At 40.6% G+C, this 25,151-nt stretch overlaps 1 protein-coding gene across 1 annotated transcript in view; it reads right to left on the bottom strand.

The window, feature by feature from the left end:
• The window catches only part of WWC3 (WWC family member 3), a 168,625-nt gene that overhangs the window by 31,830 nt on the left and 111,644 nt on the right, over positions 1–25,151 (bottom strand). Inside the window, exons 7-9 of the mRNA XM_073667314.1 lie at positions 22,470–22,616; positions 22,301–22,374; positions 1,009–1,251 (exon numbers count right to left, since the gene is read on the bottom strand). Coding sequence (XP_073523415.1) covers positions 1,009–1,251; positions 22,301–22,374; positions 22,470–22,616 — 464 coding nt within the window. The remainder of the gene's footprint in view (positions 1–1,008; positions 1,252–22,300; positions 22,375–22,469; positions 22,617–25,151) is intronic.

Raw genomic sequence — 25,151 nt, forward strand, 5'->3', positions numbered from 1 at the left:
TCAGTTTAGCACTGTTCTGCGGAAGATAAATCACCTACTTATTTCAAGCCAGTGTTAGTCTGTTTAGAAAAACATTTCAGTATCAGAATCCTCAGCCTGAAAATGTCAAATTATAGTTTGTCCTCAAGACAAATATCCAGAAATTGAGGTCTATCTAGGTGCAGTGTAACTCACATGCATTCATTTCACTGTACTACACCACAGGAAAGAGAAGTATGACATTATTTTTGGGAATTTTTCAGTCCGTTCCTAATTTTCTCACAAGGCAAGTTGAAGCAGAGACGCATATAAACTGCTCTTCCTGATGTCAGAGAATCTGATCATTTAATTTTCAGAAGAAAGTTTAATCTTTAAACATCATTGAACAATTTGTTCCTACCATCTTCATGGGCCGCTTTTATAAAGAGTTTTTTTTTTTTTAATTATGGTGCCATAATGGACTCAATGAACCCAAGTAATTGCGGACAGATACTATTGACTTGTTATAGGGTTCATCTGGTTTCCCGTCATTTTGGTCTCAAGAATATGGCTGTACACCGTGCCATTCTTTATTCCGATGTCCGTTTTCACTTACCCATTATAATCTATTGAGCTGTTCACATGTCCATGTTATTTTGCAGACTGTGTCGGTAGACATATCCGCTTTTGATCAGAGTCACGGATCATAATTACTCATGCAAGTCAATAGGTCCGTGACAATCATGGATAGCAAACAGATGGCATCAGTGTATGATCCACGTACTGTCTGTCATTTATATTGTAATGGATAGGAGAAACTTTGCAGTTTTGTTATTCTGTCATATAAGATAATCACTGATGAAAAATGATGTTAAAAACTGACACACACAGCAGACTCCGATGAAAATGGGACACTAACCCTGATTAAATGAACGCTGTTTTTTTGCATACCCCCCAAAAAATCACTGGCATCTGAATTTAATCTTTACTGCTATGTCCGTAACACAGCTACGATATAAAATCTCTCAACTGTTGAGCACCACTACCAACCTTTCAGTAACTCCTTGGGCAGTAGTGGAGCAGGCCCTCTGGATCTCCTCGGCCAATCGTCTTTTCTCCTGTTCTAATCTTGCCATTTCTTCAGGAGATCGCCTCTGCTGGATGATGAGCTGTAGGTCTTGAAGCAGAGCTTCCTTCTCCTTGATGAGCTGGAGACGATCCCTGTCCGCTTCAGCCATTCCTGGCCAGGTTTCATTATCCAACAGAGCCAATTGGTGTTGTATGCTGGAAACTCTGATGGACAAATACACAAGTCATTAGCAATACACTGTGAAATGACCAGTAACATTCTTCTAGAAATACATAAGAAGAAAAGCCACAAGTCTTCATTACATCTGGTCTGGTTTGTAACCCTAGAACTCAAAACGTGGCTTTTCATTCTATTGCTTCAGTAGAAAAACGCTAATGGAAGTCTCTAATAAATGACATGAAAGAGCAGAGATTCCCAAGAAATTTCCTTAAGATAAAAGTTGGCTTGGTAGAGGTCTGATCACTGGGACCCACACTGATCCTGATGAGGACAAGAGTGCCTGATTCCTGTCTGATAACATATGCAGAAACAAAGTAAGGGAGTACGTTCATAGTAAGGGTGTACTTTTTTCCTCTTTATTTTCTTAAATTAAAGTATTACACATATTTTGAGCCTAAGTTCCCACAATGAGTTTTTGCTGAGTTTTTTTACGCTGCGTATTTTTGAAAATATGCAATTCTGCAACACCAAAAAGCTCATCGTGAGAATGTAGCCTCAAAAAATTTTCCATGGACTAAATGAACTAAGCTTATTACTTGAGAGTTGAATGAGAACACTATTTATATGGTTTCTTTATAAAACACAGAAGTTTAAGTCGATACTGAGACCTTCATTTTGGGTTCTTTATACTAAATATAACAGTTTTATTTCAGATTCTAGAAGTTTTGATCATGGTTTCTCTAATAGACCCTCTCTAAACAGAACAGTGATTTTTTTAGGTTTTATTGCTGGTCGGAGTCCAAGCCAAAATTTACCCTTTAATGATGAGGGAATTTTTAATTTTTCCTTCTTCCATAACTTTTCTTGTGTTTCTTTTAACATACACGTATGAGGGCTTGCTTTTTTGTGGAACAAACTAAGTTTAAATGATACCATTCATTTAGCCATGCAATATACAGAAAAATGAGAAACTAAATTCAAGTGGGATTAAATTGTGATAAAAAATATAATTTCTCCATGGCTTTTGTTATCATGGTCTTCATTGTATGGTATAAGTGATCTGGAAACATGATTGTCAAGGTCAATGTCATTATGGCGATTTTTTTCTATTTAAGTGATGGAAAAAAATGCAGACTTTTGTAAAAAAAAAAAAATAAAAAATTTGCATCGTGTTGCCATTTTCTGAGACCTGTAACATTTGTATTTTTCGTCAGCAGTCTTTGCAGGTGTTTTTTGTTAATTATTCTAATTCACTGAGATAATGACCTTTGTGTTTTCATTGGCTGTAAGCCATAATCATCAACATTAACAAAAATAAACATTTGAAATGGTTTGTAATGACTCTATATACGAGTTTCACTTTTTGTATTGATGAACTGAAATAAATTAACTTTTTGATGATATTCTAATTTTGTGAGAAGCACCTGTAAGTATTAGATAAAAAAGGTAAAACGGTTATAACTTTGCTTTAGAAACAGCATTGCTTGATTATTCATTTACATAGGGCTGAGCTGCAATACCTGACTAAGCCTGTGGTCAAGAATGGCACTATTTAAAAAATAAAAATTCTAATAGCAAACGTTCCTCTGAATTAAAGTGTAAATTCATTAAACTGTAAAAAATTATAACTTATTAGTGATGCAATTTGCCTTTAATTAAAGCATTATTAAATATCACAATACATCTACTCTCCTCTTTGGCTCTTCAGTGTGAGACAAGCAGCCAAAAGTAAAGCAAAGTATGCTGATACTTCTCAATTTCCACAGGAGAAATGACATTACATATGGCCAGGAAAAAAACCTCTCCCAAAAGAAAAGAAATCTAACACAGTTTATTTCCTACTAGCATCTGGAAAGAATTTACATCACGTGGCCTTGAAGGCAAATATTTTTAAAAATGAAGGGGAAAGGACTAAAAAGAAAGCACAAGACGTTTAGCAGAATTTGTGGTTTTGGAAAGGGGAATTCAGCATTTCACATACTCGGGTGAGAAAAGACGTAATAATGTTTCCAAGTCGGGACACAATGACCAGAGAAATGCTGATTTCCCAATGCAAATCACAAGTACTGACATGACACATGGCGTGAAATATGTACACAGAGGCCAGTCTATAAACATATGATATTCTTCACTGTTTATAGCATATGGCTATGGGTCAGAGGCTAAAAAACAGAAGATATGCATCTAGGTATAACCAGAGCCGGGACCAAGGGAAGGCAAGAATAGGTGAACACCTAGAGCCCAAACTTGCATCAAAGAGTTGGAAGCACATGCACTGATATAATGCACAATACATTTTCACTGCATTTTTTTTAGCAAAAACAAACAACCAACAGAATAAAAGTAATTTGTAACGAAGGATCCTAAAAGTTTGCAAGACTTCTACTGTTTAAGGGCCTGGAGAGATATGGTGGCTAGTGTTGAGCACAAGTGCTCGTTACTTGAGCTAGCCTAGGGTGCTCTGGTATGCACCGAGCATCGCAGGTGCTCGAGTGACATGTTAGAGTCCCCGCGAACGCGTGTTTCGTGGCTGTTAGACAGCTACAAAACATGCAGGGGATTGCCTGTGTTTGTCAGTTTGGGGACTCGAACATGTCACTCAAGCACCCGCGAAACTCGATGCATACCCGAGCACCCTAGGAAAGCTCAAGTAACGAGCACTTGCGCTCAACATTAATGGTGACATGACCAATCTGTGCAGGTTCTCAAGCCAGCATTAGAACTGTAGAGCGTGAGAGTGAGCTGTTCTATATATGTGTTTAGTGTCTATATTTCAGAAGCGTAACTAGAAGGGATTTATTTTGGGGGTCTACTTAATTTATGGCTTGGTTTGAGATGTGCATTTATTCTAAGGTAGGTATTTTGGGATCTGTATTTGCAGTCTAATTTGATATATGTATTATGTTGTCTGTTTTTCTTTTGGGGTCCATATTTATTCTGGGATAAGTATTTATTCTCGGGTCTGTACCTATTCTCATCTCTGTATTTATTTGGGGTCTGATCTGCCCTTTGCATTTTTTCAAGTGTTTTTATTTTGTATGTCTAGTATGCATTTATTTGGGAGCGTTTGATTGTCTATTCTGAAATACAATCTTGAATTATTCTGGGGTCTGCATTTATTTTGGAGGATGTATTTATTTTCAGGTATATTTATGCTGGAGTTTGGTCTGGAGTCTTTATTAATAGGATTGTGATAAATGAAAACCGTAGGTTAGCAGTAGAGATTATTAAAACTTTTAACATTTTAATTTGCCAGGTTTCACAAATTTTTTAAAATAAATTCAATGCACAGTGAACTGATTTAGCATGACTCGTAAAATCGCAAAGTCTCCAATTGACCTGAAAAGAAATGTGTAATACTCTGGGGTATCCTTGGACTATATCCAACCCCTTTCACAGTCTCAATAATGTCACAGTGACCTCACAATAAAAAGGGATGGCAACCGGGTGGGTAGTAACCAACATCCCATTTAATAACACCCTGCTCTGACAGACTTTTCAGGGGTTTTACAATTTAAAAAATGGCCAAAAAATTATCCCTCTGTCATCTGTGATTAGCCAGACCTTTCCGTGTAAAAAACCGACTGATATTACGAATGGAGTCGATGTCAAATGTAACATGCTGTGAGAGTGACAAGTGATCAGCCATACAGTATATTCCATACCGCCCTCCTCTTCCTCAACCCTAATATACTTGCCAGACTCAAAATAAGCCAATTGTGACCTGCGTTTGCTAGTACTACTGCCCGGTCAGCTGGTACCAGAGATGGTGGTGGAGCTTCTGCTGCTAGCAGCTCCATCTTAGCAGTGATATTTTTTATTTTTCTATCACACTATCAAGTCCATAGACATTTTTTTACCATACACTTTGTACAATACTATAATTAACCTTTGACAATCTTTTCAACCCCAATTTTTCATTTTTTTGTTGCCAAAAAAGGCATAACAATAAATAGTAGGTAGGTATTTACACGTACAAAAACCAAAATGTGACAGCAGGTTGTACAGACATGCACAGTTAAAGGTTAAAATGTAACCCCCACTTCCAAAACGCCAGGATCTGTAACAGAGCACTGTATTGATGTGACGTGTATGGATGTATTATTTGATTAGTAATAACATCTGTGAAAAAAAAATATGTTTGCAACATGCACATTTTGTGATGTAGACAAATGTCTCAATTTTGGGGAATATGCCTGTCACTCCTTACCCCTTGTGTGAAACATGGGACAAGTTTGGGACCACCAGAAGTGTTCCTAGACCTGGCCTTCCAGCCAACTGAGCAATTGTGGGAGAAGAGCCTTGGTGAGAAAGGTAAAGAAGAACCCCAAGATCACTGAGGCTGAGCTCCAGAGATGCAGTAGGGAGATGGGAGAAAGCTCCACAAAGTCAACTATCACTGCAGCCCTCCACCAGTCGGGCCTTTATGGCAGATTGGCCCGACGGAAGCCTCTCCTCAGTGCAGGACATATGAAAGCCCGCATAGAGTTTGCTCAAAGACACATGAAGGACTCCCAGACTATGAGAAATAAGATTCTCTGGTCTGATGAGATGAAGATAGAACTTTTTAGCGATAATTCTTAGCGGTATGTGTGGAGAAAACCGGGCACTGCTCATCATCTGCCCAATACAATCCCAACAGTGAAACATGGTGGTGGCAGCATCATGCTATGGGGGTGTTTTTCAGCTGCAGGGACAGGACGACTAGTTGCAATTGAAACATGAATGCGGCCAAGTAAAGAGATATCCTGGATGAAAACCTCTTTCAGAGTGCTCTGGACCTCAGACTTGGCCGAAGGCTCACCTTCCAACAAGACAATGACCCTAAGCACACAGCTAAAATAACAAAGGAGTGGCTTCAGAACAACTCTGTGACTATTCTTGACTGGCCTAGCTAGAGCCCTGACCTAAACCCAATTGAGCATCTCTGGAGAAACCTGAAAATGGCTGTCCACCAACGTTCACCATCCAACCCGATGGAACTGAAGAGGATCTGCAAGGAAGCATGGCAGAGGACCCCCAAATCCAGGTGTGAAAAACTTGTTGCATCATTCCCAAGAAGACTCATGGCTGTACTAGCTCAAAAGGGTTCTTCTACTCAATGCTGAGCAAAGGGTCTGAATACTTATGACCATGTAATATTTCAGTTTTTCTTTTTTAATAAATTTGCAAAAATTTCTACATTTTTGTTTTTTTTTTCAGTCAAGATAGGGTGCAGAGTGTACTTTAATGAGAAAAAAATGAACTTTTTAGAATTTACCAAATGACTGCAATGAAACAAAGAGTGAAAAATTTTAAGGGATCTGAATACTTTCCGTATCCACTGTATGTAGGCCTCCCTAACAAAGCATTACACCCTCTTCATTTTTATCCAAAGTGTCGCAGCTGGGTTAAGAACCATTCTATCAATTCTTCGCACACTGAAATTTGAAAATTTTTAAAATTTGCCTTATGATCTTTATAACATGAAAAAAACTTACGTCCAAGCTACTTAAAGGATCTACTGAAGCCATACACTTCTTGCCGACTGCTCAGATTAGCAGGTATAAATAAGCTTCAATACCCCGTTATCTGGCTTACAATATTTGGAGGCAGAACCTTTTGTTCTATAGCCTTCACTCTCTGGAACTCATTACCTTTATCAATCAGAGAGATCTCATCCCTGGACACAGTGAAATCACGACTCAAAACGCACGTGTTCAGGTTGGCATTTAACAATGACCAACACACCCACCACCATTGTACATTATACCAAGTTAATTTTCTCCCACCTTACTGTATTTTCTTTGTGTTTAGATTTCTCTAGATCCAGCAAGACCAGGTCCTGCATTAGCCATCAGCACCTTGCAGGGGGTATACCCAGATCATGTACAATGCCGCTCTCCTCTAGACATGGCAATGAATATTTGGCCTAAAGAGTTCATTCTGGGTTTTGTCAGACTGGAGAATCTTGTCTGCCACGTTATGAAAGTCTTTTTCATACCACTATAACCCAAGTGGGCTGTCATGGGCCTTTCACTGAGTAGGGGCGCTCTAGTATAGCAACTTGACTAATGAAGTACTGCATAGATGCTATGGAGCTCTGTCAGAGTGACCATCAGGTTCTTAAAATGAACCTGACAGCTGATACATGCTGCACTGCTTGTATGATCTCAGCTGAATATGTTTGACTCTGAAACACTGCAACATTTCAGAGGAAAACATGCTTTAAAAAATGCCGTGGACTGAGCCACACAAGTGACTAGTTAGACAGGCAGGTCCCTGATGGCTTCACCCCACCCACTGTCAGCACGTGACAGGTCTCTGCCTGTAAACACACATAGGCAGAGACCTATTAATCCAGAGCAGCGAGCGGGGAGAAGCCACCGGTGACTCGTCTGTCCAACTAATCTCCAGCGTGGCTCGGTTCCCAGCAGCTTTTAAAGTATGATTTTCTCTGAAATGCTGCCCCGTTTCATAGTCAAACATGCCTGGCTGAGACTGGGCAGCATGTATCAGCTGTCCCTTTAAAGACCTGCCTGATCAATGCTCTTCTTCCCCATTAGCTCAGTTTGGGTCAACCAGGTCCAGGAATAGAAGCTGTAGAAACAGCTCAAGATCAATGGAAACCGAATGCATCTAAGCTCAACTTCAAGTGTAAAATCAATGGGCGTTAATACTTGAAGGGGTTCTCGGATTACATACGATTGGTGACTTGGGCAACGTTCTTATATTTAGTATTTGGTCAGCATTTTACATCGGTATTTGTAAGCCAAAACCAGGAGAGGAACAAATCAGAGGAAAAGTATAATAGAAACACATCACCACTTCTGTATTCATCACCCACTCCTGATTTTGGTGTACAAATACGGAGGTAAAATACTGACCAAATACTGAAGGTGTAAACATGGTCTTAGGATAGATCATCATTATCAGAACGTGGGGGTCCAATATCCTGCACCCCAACTGATCAACAGCTATTAGCTCTGGTGGTGACCGGATGCAAACATTGAATGGTCAGCAATATCACATGATTTGAGAGACCCTTAAAGGGGTTGTCTGCTACTAAACAACCTCACCTTAATCATGTCATTGTTGTGTCCTATGACTGCTGCAGCAAATTAACAGCTGCTGATTGGCTGCAGTTTTTAATATTTAGGCTAATGGACTGTCGCTGATTGGTTACAAAGGTCAGGTGATACAACAGCTGTAATGTTACCAGCCGGGAATAGCAGCACACACACTACTGCAAAGGGGCCGCAGCGAGAAGCGAGTTCACATTGTTATTTTCTCTGGGCCCCTGAATTGATCAAGTAGGGGTTGTCCAGTAGTGCACAATCTCTTTAAAGTAAATATATTTATACTTTTTAATTTGTTTGCACTAATTACAAATTGGAAAAGTGGAAAAAGAAAAGAGGAACGAATTTTTGCTAAGTCTGCGATGTTTCTGTGCAAAGCTTGAATTAAAAGATGCCATGGGAAATGTAGATCAAATGTGAAAAAGCAGCCTTCAAAGACTGACCTCATCATGGATGTTTAGAAGTAAAGTAATAAAAATGTGACCAATACCCTTCATGCCAGTGTATTAAGATCAAGTAATTCACATTAAATACCACATAAATCTGCTATGAAGTTCCGTGAGTCATTTGTTATTGGGTTTCACTGCTGAGGAACTTCAAACCGCAAAACTGGATTAACGTCATTTCCTCACTCTACTAGAAATGTAATCTGTTGAAAAGAGAGTACCTGTGTCTGTGTTCCCTAAAACTGGATTAACGTCATTTCCTCACTCTACTAGAAATGTAATCTGTTGAAAAGAGAGTACCTGTGTCTGTGTTCCCTAACCGCGCTCATGAAATGGACACTACTGTGAGCAATAGTCTCATCGGTGATATGACTCCCACAGCACGAGCCAGATCTGGGGTTAGATTTCTTTCTCTACACTTTCTCTTATTCATATATCTCTCACACCACCCGACCCCTACTTCCCAGACACTAATAACCACTGCCCTCATCATATCCTGCTTTAACTCTTGCTAACCTTTTACACCAGTTTCACATGACTGTAACACATTTTAGCATCTGTGTTATGTACGTGACACACTCACTTCTACAGTAACACGATTTTCATACAATAAAACCGCAGAGGGACCAGGTATTACTACATTTTGTCATCTCCTTTTTCTACACGTCAGAGGTATAAGTCAAGGGTATGTTTTTTGTCAAGAGAGTGTCCTTCAGCCTATGCTTGGCTAGAAGGCATCAGAATAGCTTTTTTTTTCACTACAAGAAAATATAGGCTACCCTATACAGAATTATACAGCAAAAGATTATATAGAGAATATTTTCTTTTACTATGATGGCAATATATCCAACTGTATGTGTATACAATGGGACACAAATGCAGCCATAAGCTGAGCGTACATGTACCTTCAATGTTGGTGCAAAACAAGGTACCCGATTCATCAAGACCAGCGTTGTTCACACCATTCTTGATGAGAAGGGGTGCTGAAGTCAGATGCACCTGATCCATTAGGAGGCCTCTGGGTGCCTCGCCACCCATCTTACTCCAATTTTACTAGAGTAAAATTTCTGATGCAAGGAACGTCACAGTTCGTCATGAATTAGACATGCTGTTTCATCACGCCCCTGTCTTGCCCAAGTTCGGAGCTTGGTGAAACCGGCAAAAAAATGCCAACAGTTGCTAAATTTTGCACAACCCCATGTTGGACAAAAAATGTTGTGACTTATGACAGAATTCTGATGGAATCGCTTTGATGAATCAGGGCCAAGATGTGAACAGAGCTTATATTGTACAACAAACACACACGGTAAAAACAACCTGCTGAGGAACTGCCTTGCAGAGTGAAGAAACCTACAAACTGTTGGAGGTTTTTATTTCTGAATGAAAGTTCTTCTTTTTTAAGATGTTATCCACTTATTTTGTCCCAATGGACATTCTTCTTTGGTGGTTTCTAAATCATCTTACTGAGGCGCAGACTAAATTTAGATTCAAAAGGGCATTGAAGCAAAGCTGCCATTAGCGTCTAGTGATTACCTCTGCTGCCTTCCTGTATATTTTCTATATTATTATTATTTATTTATATAGCGCCATTGATTCCATGGTGCTGTACATGAGAAGGGGTTACATACCAAATACAGATATCACTTACAGTAAATGAATTTACAATGATAGACTGGTACAGAGGGAGGAGGACCCTGCCCTTGCGGGCTTACATTCTACAGGAAGGGGGAGGAGACAGTAGGTTAAGGGAAGTAGCTCCGGTGTTGAGGCGGCAGTGTGGTCATGGTAGGCTGTAGGCTTGTTTGAAGAGATGGGTTTTCAGGTTCCATCTGAGGGATCCAAATGTGGAGGCTAATCGGACGTGTTGAGGCACAGAATTCCATAGGGTTTGGGATATTCGGGAGAAATCTTGGAGGCAATTGTGTGAGGAACGAATAAGTGTGGAGGAGAAAAGGAGGTCTTGGGAGGACCGGAGATTATGGGAGGGAATATATCGGGAGATTAGTTCAGAGATGTACGGAGGAGAGAGGTTATGGATGGTTTTGTAGGTCAGTGTTAGTAGTTTGAACTGAATACGCTGGGGGAATGGGAGCCAGTGAAGGGATTTGCAAAGGGGGGTAGCAGAGGAGTAGTGAGGTGAGAGATGGACCAGTCACGTAGCAGAGTTAAGGATGGACTGGAGGGGTGTGAGAGTGTTAGCAGGTAGGCCACAGAGGAGGGTGTTACAGTAGTCGAGGCAGTAGATGATGAGGGCATGCACAAGCAGTTTAGTAGATTGAGGGTTGAGGAAAGGACGGATTCTGGAAATATTTTTGAGCTGGAGGCGACAGGAGGCGGCGAGAGCTTGGATGTGGGGTTTGAAAGACAGGGCAGAGTCAAGGGTTACTCCGAGGCAGCGGAGTGTCGCTACAGGGGAAAGAGTGATGTTATTTATTGTGATAGAAAGATCAGGTGGGGAAGATATGCGAGATGGGGGAAAAGACATGTGCATTAATGTGTAAATTCTGAAACACAAAAAATATTAGTATTAAAAGTATTAGTGCGAGAGCACCGGATTCAATATGCTAATGACATTCGGCTACTGCTCTGCTGCGAGCGGGAGCCAAATGTCAGTGCTCTGGGCTCCGATCCTCTGGCAAAGCTGCGGATGGGACAGAGAAATCAATTTCTCCATCTCCTCTGTTGCTGGCATCGGCGGAAATCGCACTGCACTTGGGTGATATCCGAGTGCAGTGCGATGTTTCACACGCACCCATAGGCTTATATGGGTGCGTGCAATCCAATCAGCACTGGAAAAAAAATGCCACTGAGCACACCATCATAGGATTAAATTGGTACGAATGCAAGCCGATTTTTTATCGGTTTGTATTCGTCTGATTTAATCGCAAGTGAGAGCGAGCCCTCAGTATTAAATCCCAGAGGGACGATAAAGTTGGTGATAACTAGCTCATGACAACCTATCACACATTCGGAGCACAAATTAATTTGGATTTCTGACATTCTACAGCAATTCTACATATCGTTTTTTAACTTTCTATCCATTGGTAACATGATACATTTTTTCCTGCAACAATATATTATTTAGGCAGTCCCATGTAAGTGAGATTCGGGCACTCAGTTAGATACAAGGGGAAGCTTGCCCACTTATCTGTAACAGATGTTTTGTTGACATGATTTTGAGGCACGTACACCTTTCTCACAGATTTCTCAGCTCTCCTGTCCCTAAATTGCTGCTGATGGAGGAACGCGTTACCAAACCTGTCAATCAGCCTCATCCAACAGACAAACACTGTGCATGGGAAAACAGTTTTTCAATTGGAGTGGGCTGATGGACTGGTTTGGCTGCTCCTCCATCAGCAGCCATTAAATGGACTGGAGAGGTGTGCAGCCCATAAGGAAGGCTGTGCAACAACGGCAGCAGAAGATCCTATAAAACGTATGCATTGGAAGTGTCACAAAATCAGGTCCCCAACTCATCTCTTAAAATAAAGACATTAATAAGCATACACTTTAGATAACTGTGGCCCAAATGATCGTGCACCTGATAGCTCTCTCTCCCAACTCTCCTATACACAGAAATGTTTGTCGTTCCTTTATTCTCAATGAAAGCCACTGAAATCCTTCTCTAGTCCAACATCATCAACGTGGTGGCTTTAGAGTTAGCTTTTCAGCACTGGGGTCCTGGGTTCAAATCCCACGAGGACAACATCTGGAAGGAGTTTGTATGTTCTCCCTGTGTTTGCGTGGGTTTCCTCCCACACTCCAAAGACATACTGAAAGGGAATCTAGATTGTGAGCCCCAATAGGAACAATGATGATAATGTATGTAAAGCACTGTGGAATATGATGGCGCTATATATGTGAGTTTAATAAATAAATAAAGCTGTCAGTAGGACCTCACATATACATGAGACTGTTGGCTGATTCTGCTGATATCAGTGGGTTTGACCACTTTAGTCTAAATCTTGTACACTACCCTAATTCAGTTATTGGTTTTGCCATAAATGCCTAAGGATTTTGCCCCTAAATAACTTCAAATACCATTTCCGACAAGTTTCATGTTGTTCAGTGCATTTTTACTTCACTTCCTGTGCCCGGGGATCAGCTCTGCTGTCACAGCCATCACTTCCTGTTCAGATTACTCTGCTTCCTTCTGACTATATTTCCCATCATTCCTTGTGCTGGGCTGCAAGCCAGCAGTGAGCACATCCCTGTAACTCAGTTTAAACTTCTTCCACTCCTCTCCCAGCGCCACACACAGCCCTAACATGATCTCCTATACTGAACATGGTTACGGGGAAGAGAAGCAATGCACAAAACACCAGAACACCAGCCCTGGTAAGGAAGATTATCCCTTACTCCCCCTCATTGACGGATGGATGGATGGGATGGATTGATTGGATGGGGAGAGAGCAATGAATATATTCATATAATAGAGAACATTCTGCAGGGTATATATACATTACAAAGGATACAGAGCAGGAGGTGTGTACATATACAAGTACACCCTGCTACATACAGATACAAGGGAGAACTGGATCTGCAGGGAGCGCTGTGTCTGCAGCAGCATACACAGTCAGTGTGAGCTCTGCTGAACAGAGCCTGGCAAACCCACATGGCAAGCCGCACCCACCCATCTGATTCCAAAGGCCGAAACTGCGGGAAATTTTTTGACACGACATCACAGGAAGCCAGGGGATTCTCAGCCAGAGATCTTGTGACCAAAAGAGTAGCTCAGGTTACAAAATTCAGTATAATACTTATCTTAAGTATTTAGTTTACATGAAAGTGACATATAAAGTTGTGGCTAACCTCTTTAATACTATTTCTAGTTATTATATGTATAACCCGTTCCCACATTTTCCATCAGATTTCCCCCTCTGCATGTTCTAATTTTCAGTTGTCTCTGAGCTAGTTATTCCTGGTCTTCATTCTGTGTACCCGCTAGTTCCAGCTCAGAAACCGGCGAATCTCTACATCTCACACAGAGTGACTGCAGACTTATCGACTAGGATCAGGCAACCCCTTTAATAATGAGTTCTGGGGACAGAAGCAATGACTCATAAGTAGGGATGGGCGGATCGGTGGAAATTCAGGTTCTGGTACCTGACCCGAACTATTGAGAAAGTTCAGTTTGGTTACCAGAACAGTACCCGAACTTCCACCAGAACCCAAATTCCATTGAAAATAATGGAGACCCGGACTTGTAAAAGAAAAAACATCTCTCTCCTTACCCCGAACACTGCACCAGACTTCAGGAGAAAGTCCGTGTTCAGAGTTCAGGCCCAAACACTGACCGTCCTGTACGAACGCCGAACATATCTGTTCGGGTTTGCCCATCTCTACTCATAAACAGAGAAAGAAACATACTTCCCTGTTAAGGTATATTACACAGTGTCTTATATTTGCTTCTACAATTGAATTATGCAAAGTGTATTGAAACTAAAGTGACTATTTATTCCTGACAGTGTAATCACACAAGTCATTAACATGACTTTTGCAGTTTTATTTTTGTTTGTTTTTTAGTTTAAAATCACTGTGTGGACATAGGTTACTTTAAAGTTTATAGCAAGCTACTGAAAGGTCTACATAAATTGCATTTTTTGTCTTCTGGCATTTATGTTGTCTTTTTTTGGTAACAATTGCATTTTTCTTTGAGACACAGCATGTTCTATGTATGTTGTTTTTCCCCATGAGCTTTATTGTGGGATTTCAAAAACACCAGAAAAAAATGTAATGCACAAAATGTTACACAATATAAAACATCACACAAATGCTTTTGAAATTCTTGAAAAATAGAAAATAGTTTTTTGAATGTTCCATTACGGTGCGGCCTACTTGATGGGCAGAGCCTAGAGCACCAGGAAATTTTCACCTATACACCCCTAACAAACAAATCCAGTACAATGTCACTAGGGGGGGGGGGGTGATTCTAGCCAATTAGATTACAGAAGAGAATTACACCATGTATGGCTGCTTACTGTAATTAAAGAGATTGTTCACTACTTTTACATTGATGACCTATCGTTAGGAGAAGTCATCTATGTCTGATCGGCCGGGGTCCGACACCCAGCACCCCACCAATCAGCTGTTATCGGTGTCGGTGGCCGCTTATCGGAAGTACTCACTTGCCGAGCTGCTCCGTTTACTTGTTGTGGCCGCCGCAGGGTACTACACATCCGCCTCCTACTGATTTGACTAGGAGGCGGATGTGCAGTACCAAGCCCAAGCAACTACAAGGAGACGGCACAGCTTGGCAAGGGAGTACTTCTGGCCAGCGGTCACCGACACCGATAACAGCTGATTAATGGGGTGCTGGGTGTCGGATCCCAGCTGATCAGACATTGATGACCTATGCTAAGGAGAGGTCATCAATGTAAAAGTAGTGGACAACCTCTTTACTTTTTATTTTGTATAGTACAAGCCATAGATGAGGTTTAGACCTATATATCAGTTTTAATATGACCACACGTTTCTCAATAAATGTTTTCCAGCTTTGTCAAACAAAAACCTTTAAAATTTGACCATTTCATCGAGTCAGATAAAATAAATTTCAATTTGGTGACAGCTGAACATAAACAGCTTTGTAATAAACCAAGAGCCATTTCTATTAATAAAGTTATCTTAACATAAAACTAGTGACACTCTGCTTATGAAGCATCTGTATAAATGATCAGCAGCTGACCTTTACTACTACCATGCACGGCTCCCACCGAGCCCTGCAATCATGCAGGAAAGCTAGCCTTTCCCTAGCAATTTCCTCTGCCACACCCTGACCTTCAAACCTTTTTAAATCAGGAATTCCTGCAAGAAACAAAAATCAGCTACAATTAATGTTATAGAGAATGACATACTGGTACGTAGTTCATTATGGTGCTGCCCAAAAAGGCAAAAACCTGATAATGTCACTTCCAACCATAAGAGAAACTACGCAAAGAGAAGTACTAGGTCATGTCAGAAGCAAACCCTACATGGGAGGTCCGCTCCGAAAAATCACTTTAAAAATACTCTTCTAATTAATTTCTATTTGTATCGCTGTACATATGTTCAGTCTTTTGAGCAGTTTTTCCACTTTGGGTTTTGGAAAATGACTAGTGAGAGAAAAAGAAAGGTCATGTCACTTCTCTGAAGTGGCTCCTGATGGAAAAGGCTCCAAACTAAGAATTGTCCAATCAAAAGGCTGCAAAAATGCTTTTAGAAAAAAACTCTTCCAAAATATTTTCAAATCTCTTCAAAACTTCATCGGGAAACACATCAGAGAAAAAAAAAACTCCTCCAAAAACTCACCAAAGAAGGAGAGTTGTCACTTTTTGACGCATCTCTGTGCACATAGCCTTACGGTGGAATTGTAAACCCGCTATTTAGTGAGTTTCATTTAAAGATTCATACACATGACTTTATTACAGACCCCCATTATTCAGATCTATGATACAGAATCTATAGAATTTGTGAGCCCATATTATACCATTTGACATACTAAAGGTAATCTCATTGAATCCGGCATGTTCTTTTGCTCGCCTCAGCATGGCGAGTGGATACACCTTACAATGCCATCATACAGGCTTTGTCTTCTGCATAAGGGCTAGCCGAATTATGAAGTTAAAGGGGTTGTCCACTACTAGGACAACCTCTCCTCATAAACCCTGCTTGGCCCCGATAAAATAAAAAAAGCTTACACTCACCTCCTGTGCCAGCGCCGTTCCAGTGGTGTCAGCACTCTCTCTACCTGGGGCTCTCGAGCGATGTTGTGACACGTAAGCCAGGTGCCCAATCAGCGCTGGCGTAACTGTCCCCGCCTTCGTACGAATTGAACATGAAGAGGAAGTCAGAGCTGCAGCCGGACTTCCTCTTCATGTTCAATAAGGAGGCGGGGACAGTGACACCAGAGCTGATTGGGCGCCTGGCTTACGTGTCACAACATCGCTCGAGAGCCCCGAGGAGAGGGAGTGCCGACACTGCTGGAATGGCACCAGCATGGGAGGTGAGTATAAACTTTTATTTTATCGGGGCCAAGCAGGGGGTATGAGAAGATGTTGTCCAAGACAACCCTTTAATATTGCTTTCACATACATAAGAGTTAGGATTTTTCAGAAATAAACGACTTCATGAGAAGGAGCGTGATTTTTCTTGATATAGAAAAGTATGGGCTTATACACTTCTATGGGTGTCGTAATAGTGCTCAATACAACTTGACATCAGTGCACACAATAAGGCCACTCTCATACGTTCAGAATTTGGTCAGTATTTTAGATCAGTATTTGTAAGCCAAAACCAGGAGTGGGCGAATAATACAGAAGTGGTGATGTGTTTCTATTATACTTTTCCTCTGATTGTTCCACTCCTGACTTTGGCTTACAAAAACTGATGTAAAACACAGATCAAATACTGAACATGTTAACGTAGCATAGTAGCCGAGCTATGTTTAGTCCATTAAGACATAAATTTAAAAATAACCTCATAATGGTAAGGAAACAATTTGATTGACAGATTCATTCTCTTGACAAATTGGGGAGTTGGTGCAATAGTGTTTGAGCACATTTAACCCCTTGACGACCTTGGATGTATCCATACATCCAGGTCGATAGGTACTCTGCTGCCTCATTATAGTAAATGGATCCCGCGAGTTTCATCTGAATCACGTCACTCAGAGATTTAGATGGAAACCCAAATATAAGTGTTCAGCGTAGCGCATCGGATAAATGTGATCCCAAATTTTATGTAAAATGTTCCAAACAAAAGCTTCAACTCAATCCACAAAAAAAGCTCACACTCAGGTCCATCATCTGTTATCGGAAATATAGGGGGATTCGTTACGTTACTGGTAGTACACAAGCTCTGGAAAAGTTCTATTGCTCCTCGCCCCCCAAAAGAAATCCAATGAATTCTGCACTCCCATATCTAAATGCCCCCCCTCCCTTCTGAGTCCAAGTGTGCCTAAACCGCAGTTAGCGTCCACATGTTTGGCATTTCTGTAGCGATGAGAGCCAGTCTAATTTTACGGGTGCGTGTTTCCAGATGCATGAGCTGGTCACTACAACATACTGGTCACTACAACGGCAGTATGCAATTTTCACTCAGCAATTTCCGCTGCTACTTGTTTCTGGAAAACACCCATGGAGTCAAAATCGTCACGACATCTATAGATAAATTCCCAAAGGGGTATAATTTCCAAAATGGTGTCACTTGAGGAGGGGATTCTGCTCTTCTAGCCTTTGGGCTCTGTATATGGAGTCCGCAAACTATTCTAGAAAAATCTGCGCTCCACGAGGCAAATAGCGCTCCGCCCCTACAGAGTATCGCTGTGTGACTAACCAGTACTGTACAGCCACATATGGGGTATTTCAACATTCAGCAGAAATTGTGGGACAAATTTTGGTGCCATTTTTACTCAATTTCCCAGTTTGAAAATGTAAAATCTATGGCCAAAACAAAATTTTGGTGGTAAAAAACTTAATTATTTTTTTCTTCACTGCCCAATGGTATAAAATTCTGTGACCTATCTGTGGTGTCAGTATGATCACTGTACCCCTATTTGAATTCATTGAGAGGTGGAGTTTTTAAAATGGGATCTCTTTTGGCGGGTTCTGCTGCTTTGGCACCTCAGCGCCTCTGCCAATGTGACTTGGCACCCTCAAACTAGTCCGGCAAAATCTGAACTTCTCTATGGCGCTTCTTCCCTTCTGAGCTTTGTACTGTGCCTCAAAAATAGCTTTTGACCACATATGGGGTATTGGCATAATCAGGATAAATCGCACAACTAATTTTGGGGTCCATTTTCTCCTGATAGAAATGAAAAAATTTGGGGCTAAAACAACATTTTTGTGTGAAAAATATATTTTTCATTTTCAGGGATCAACGTTGTAAAATTCTGTGAAGCACCTGTGGGTTAAAAATGCTCACCACACGTGTAGATAAATTCCTTGAGGGGTCTAGTTTCCAAAATGGGGTCACTTGTGGGGGCTTCCACTGTTTAGGCACATCAGAGGCTCTCCAAATGCGACATGACACCCACAGACCATTCCATCAAAGTCTGCGTTCAAAACCATCACTCCATCCTTTCTGAGTCTTGCCATGTGCCCAAACAGTAGTTTTCCTCCACATATTGGGTATCGGCGTATTCAGGAGAAATTACACAACAAATTGTATGGTGCAATTTCTCCTGTTACCCTTGTGAAAATAAAAAAATTGGGGCTAAAAGAACATTTTTTGTGGGGAAAGTGTGATTTTTTTTATTTTCACGGCTCTACGTTACAAACTTCTGTGAAGCACCTGGGGGTTTAAGGTGCTCACCACACATCTAGATAAGCTCCCTGAGGAGTCTAGTTTCCAGAATGGCATCGCTTGTGGGGGGTTTACACTGTTTAGACACATCAGGGGCTCTTCAAATGAAACATGGCATCCGCTAATTATTCCAGCAAATTTTACATTCAAAATGTCAAATGGTGCTCCTTCCCTTCCAAAATCTGCAGTGTGCCCAAACAGTGGTTTTCCCCCACATATGGGGTATCGACATGCTCAGGAGAAATTGCACAACAAATTTTGGGGTCCATTTTCTCCTGTTACCATTGTGAAAGTAAAAAAAATTGTGTCTAAAATAACATTTTTGTGAAAAAAAGTTAAATGTTTATTTTTTCCTTCCACATTCCATTAATTCCTGTGAAGCACCTGAAGGGTTAATAAACTTCTTGAATGTGGTTTTGAGCACCTTGAGGAGTGCAGTTTTTAGAATGGTGTCACTTTTGGGTATTTTCTGTCATATAAACCCCTCAAAGTCACTTCAAATGTGATGTGGTCCCTATAAAAAATGGTTTTGTAAATTTTGTTGGAAAAATGAGAAATCGATGGTCAACTTTTAACTTATAACTTGGTAACAAAAAATTTTTCAAAAATTATGCTGAAAAGTTTGAAAATTGCAGAATTTTCACAATTTTCGCCAATTTTCAGTTTTTTCACAAATAAACGCAAGTCATATCTAACAAATATTATCACTATTATAAAGTACAATATGTCACGAAAAAAACAAACTCCGAGTCAGTGGGATACGTTGAAGCATTCCAGAGTTATTACCTCAAAGTGACATTGGTCAGAAGTACAAAATTTGGCCTGGTCACGAAGATGAAAACAGGCTTGGGGGGTGAAGGAGTTAAGTCCTCCTTATCCCAACTGCTCATCATTTCGATACCACAGCCTGAGTGTTTTTTTTTATTGACCATGGCATCCCATTTTGGCAAAGGCTACATGCAAAGTCAAGTCCCATAACCTCTCCAAAAACATGACTATGATGTACTCCGATTCAATCCCAATACAACATGTCACCTTTATAGAAATACATAGATAGATGCTACATTTTGATTAAGGCAAGGGTCACACCAACTGAATCGGGCCGATTATGCTGATCACTCTCATCAGAGTTTCATCAGAGTGTGGCCTGAAGATGGAGGAGAAGATGGGGGAAAAATGTCTCCATCCTCTCATTTCTGTCAGTCCGGACTCATTGACTTGCATGGCTGAGTGCAATCTGATAATTGGATCCAGCTTGGGCATGCTGCGAATTTTTCCTCGCACTGACTGGGTCTGAGGAATATAACAGATATGCGCACGGCCCCATAGGATAGCATTGGTCTGAAAGCGTTCCGATGTTTTGTTGGATCGCACTCAGACCGAAAATATGGTGATGTGCACGAACCCTTAGAGTCACTAACATTATGCATTACTACAGCGAGTGCTAGGGTAATTAGATCAATTTATATAAAGCATTTTGAAGTGTTCCTCTTCATAGAATTTTTTAGACAGCACATTCTCTCTCCTACGCAATACCATAATAAGGAAAGTGTTGCTCAACGTGTAGAATGCACATATATATGGGATCAGGCCTGAGATGTGCAGAACACTAGAAACCATTGTGCAAAAACTGCATAATAAATGAAGAATGTGGACGAATAGTTCACCCAAAATAAAATATCCTTCCTTAAAACTGATGACAGAGTTAACTCCGTCCATGCTGTATGCTGTTACAAATATTCATTAAAAAGGCAGTGTTGTGTGAAATGTGTTAGTCCTTCCTAATGTGTAGGTTATTATAATCTAGGCCTTTTATGTTAGCACATTTGCTTCCAGTGGACAGCAAATTCGATCCCTATACTGTCAAGTGTGTTTAATTGAAACACTTCAACATGAGGGTTTAAATGCAAAGTGCGATCTGACAAAACATCGGGTCGCACTCGGACTAATGTTATGCTATAGGGCCGTATGCATGTCCAATTTTGTTCCTTGGACAGAGCAGTTCTGGAGAAAAAAGAAATCACAGCTTGACCGAGTTTGATCCGATATTCAGATCGTACTCAGCTATGCAAGTCAATAAGTCCGTGGAAAACATCGGACTGCACTCGGATGACATCTGAGTGCAGTCTGATTTCCGTGGACTGATACAATAGAGAAGATGGAGAATTTTTTTTTCCATCTTCTCATCCGAGAGAATCGGATCACACTATGATCATACTCTGATTAAATATTTGTAAACAAAAAAGGATATAGACGTTCATTCCCGTATAGTGTATTAATATCCTTAAGACAAGATGAGGAAACCCAACTTACACTACACTATTTCTCATTCCTCATTCTAAATTAGTAATTAAGTAAAGAGATCAAAATACTCAATAAATCTGCTTATTCAAACATAATTTTTATTATTATCACAAAACATACAGACACCCCATAAAATCATGTCAAAAGCCCCTAAAACATAGGAAACCCCAATAAAAATGAGGCAGTGTGGTCAAAAGATATCACTGTAAGCACTGAAGATGATTACAGTTCAGAAAATCAGAATGTAAAGCTATAACAGTAGAATTCTGAACCTCCTAGTTTCGTGGGATATACCCCATGTCCCAGCCATTAGATTGTCACATAACATATGTAAATAGAGTACAAATCCTCATATACAAGCCATTAGATTATCATATAACATATGTAGATAAAGTACAGATCCTCATAGTTTAAGGGATATATCCCATATACAAGCCAGTAAAATTATCACATTAGTTACATCAGTTACAGCTTATATAGAACACATAAGGTAATACATTAAATTTGGGTGCACATCACCACTCATAGGGATCATGCCAGAGTACTTGTTAGCAACCAAGTGATATCAAAATTATAGTACCCGCAAGGCATAATACAAACCAGTGCCAAAGTATTGGGAGACCACACTGCCTTGTACCCCAACGCGCGTTTCGCGTGCTGCCTCATTTTTATTGGGGTTTCCTATGTTTTAGGGGCTTTTGAGATGATTTTATGGGGTGTCTGTATGTTTTGTGATAACAATAATAAAAATTATGTTTGAATAAGCAGATTTATTGAGTATTTTGATCTCTTTACTTAATTACTAATTTAGAATGAGGAATGAGAAATAGTATACCCTGATTAAACTCTGATTAGAGTTTGATCAGAGTGTGATTTGCATAATTGACCCAATTCTCTCGGAATGTGAGAATATACGGTCGTGTGATCCTAGTCTAATTTCTATATTAAATTTACAATGTGCAACATTTTTATAGGGTGCTGGAAAGCTCATTTTAATTTCTTACCTTTTCTTTGCTTCCTCATACTGCCAATTAAGCCTTACTCTGTCCACCAATTTTGCTTTATCATCAAAGCCATACTATGAGATAAAAAAATTCCAATTAAAGATAAAAATAAATTAAAAAGAAAATAACATAGGGACTGTTATTTCAAATGAGTTTGGATTTGCTATACCTCTCCGATGTTATCTGTCTGTGAGCAGGCATCGCAGTATTGCTGAGGTAAGCAATCATTGAGTGAGCTGGCATCATGATGAATGTTGGGCACGGAGTCGGAGATGCAGCAGCTGTTTCTGAATCCATCAGTCAGCTTAGCCAGGCTCTGTAAGACAGAAATACATGGTTGTTGGACCTGACCTCCATGCTAGAAATGAAAAATAAAAAAACAGTTCTGCTATTAAAAAAGTCAATAAAATAGCGCCCCCAGTGGCGGACTTGTGCTATAAAATGGCAAACTATTTGCCCAAACTGCACAGAGAAACTACTGAGGATGAGCATCTAGTACAAGTGTTTCAGTCATCAGCGGCACAACTTCTTAGTGCACTAAGTACATAGACTTGTCATCGTAATTTAATGGCCATGACGAAATGAAAGAAGCACCTATTAGACCTAATTTATTTAGTGTTAAACCACACATAAATCATCGGTTACAGCGCACGTGTTTATTGGATTTCCTGTTTACATCGTTGGAAAAAGTACAAATTATCCTAATAAGATGAAAAGGTAACTGTGGGAACAGGCAAGCACCTCTCAGGCCATGCATGCACCAAAAGAAATTACCATAGCTGGAATTTAGTTTCAGTATTTGTTAGTCTGACACCTGGAGTGGGTCCAAAATATGGCGACAGTGAACATATTTCAATTACCATTATACTTTCTCTCAGTATATGTCCCACTCTTGTGATACAAAATAATGACCAAAATATCCAAGTGTGAAAGGGGCCTTAGATTTTATTTTTGGGGATCAACACTGCAGTATGTGAAGGTGGAAGTGCTAATTAGAAGAGACATTAAGGTGCATGTAATGAGCTCTAACAATTGTCCGCCAAAGTAATATCCTTGAAAATACCAGCATTAGGCATTTATAGTTATGCATTGCAATTAAAGTGAATACATTTAAAGTCACACGGACAATCCAGTTTTACATAGCTATTTGATTCAAACTAGAATGGTTATCTAGCTGTGTAGCGGTAAAATGAGATCAATTCAGTCAGCGACCGTGACACGGATATTCTTTTCTATGGGTTCGCTCACACGAGTGTATAATTTGGACGAGTGTTATTGGAGGTTTCATCGGATAGCACTCTGCTCAATGTTATACTATAGGGCACCGCTGATGTGTGTTTTTTACTCATGCCAATTCAGCATCAGAAAAAAAAAGTCGCAGCATGCTGTAAGTGGCTCCGCATTAAAATCTATAGGTGTGTGTGAAACATCGGACTGCACTCGATACAGACAATGGAGAAGATGAAGAAATCAGGTTCTCCATCTTCTCACCTGTGATACGATTCTCTCATGCAAGACAATCGGATCACATGAAGCTGACACTTATCAAACTCGGCGCAGAGTTTGACCCAAGTGTCATTAGAATAATCAAGGCGAGTCTCTCCGAAGAGAGAATCGGCGCTCGTGTGAGCGAGCCCTAACAGGGCTTCTCCCGTTCTTTATTGTTGGTGTGTAAAATCAATGCAAAGCCGTTTCCTCCCGAAAAAAAATAAAAAGGTTTTAAAGGGACTCGGTCAGCACAGAATGACTGCTCTAACCAAGTACAGGCAGTCAGTGCACCATGGCAAACATTTAGCTACACCTTCCCAGCTGTTTGTTTTCCCTTAATCTCCACCCACCCCTTTATTATACTGACAGCTCTGGCTTGACAAAGCCAAGGAAGGGTGGAGATAGATGGAAAACAAGCAGGAGGGAAAGTGTATATAAATGATTGGCTGCCATGATGCACTGAGCGCCTGTACATGGTTTGAACAGTCATTCTGTGCTGACAGAGGCCCTTTAAGTTACCTCACACCAATAGTAGCAACTTAAGACTAGCAGACCTCAATAACAGAGTGTGGGACAAACTCCTTCTGCCTCTTTCTACAGGTTGCCTCCCATTAAGTACACACACTGCACACACACACACACTGCACACACACACACACACACACACTGCACACTTGAAGATCTGAAAAATGTTTCATAAGGCAGGGTGTTCCCATGTACAATGCCTGTGTTTTCCCGGTTCTTTTTGGAATGTGCACATTGTAGATTTAGACTCAAGGCAGCAAAACCACGAAGGTACACATAGGGAAATAAGGAGTAAATATGTGTGCAACAACCAGAATGTGTGTTAAAGCATTACTCAAGGTATTTCCCTTTTGTTCTGATGACAGCTTTACACACCCTTGACATTCTGTCCAGCAGCTTCATCAGGGGGCCACCTGGAATGGCTTTCCAACAGTCTTAGGCGCCTTTCACACCTCAGTGTTTTGAGTACCTGTGTTGTCCGTTTTCACACGTACTGGAGACACTGACACAGGTAGACCTATTCAAATGAATGGGTCTGTGCACATGTCAGTGTGTTTCCACGGGCACAACACGCTGACTTGTAAGTTCTTTTTCTCGCAGCACGGCCACAAAATGTCCCGCACACGTGCACACTGATGACACCCATATGACATCCATGTGAGACGTACCAGCGCTTGGGAATCAGCGGTACAGTTAACGCTGTTCCCAAGCGCCGGGTGCTGAACGCTGCCTTCATCATTGTCCCCCACTTGCGCTATGATTAGCGCTAGCAAGGGACAATGATGAGAGTAGTATTCTGCTCTCGCTGTGTCCTGGTGTAAAAATAAGAATACAATAA

Source organism: Phyllobates terribilis, unplaced genomic scaffold (genome assembly GCF_046119375.1).
Source record: "Phyllobates terribilis strain yellow unplaced genomic scaffold, ASM4611937v1 Scaffold_2__4_contigs__length_985480577, whole genome shotgun sequence".
Taxonomy (NCBI): Eukaryota; Metazoa; Chordata; class Amphibia; order Anura; family Dendrobatidae; genus Phyllobates; species Phyllobates terribilis.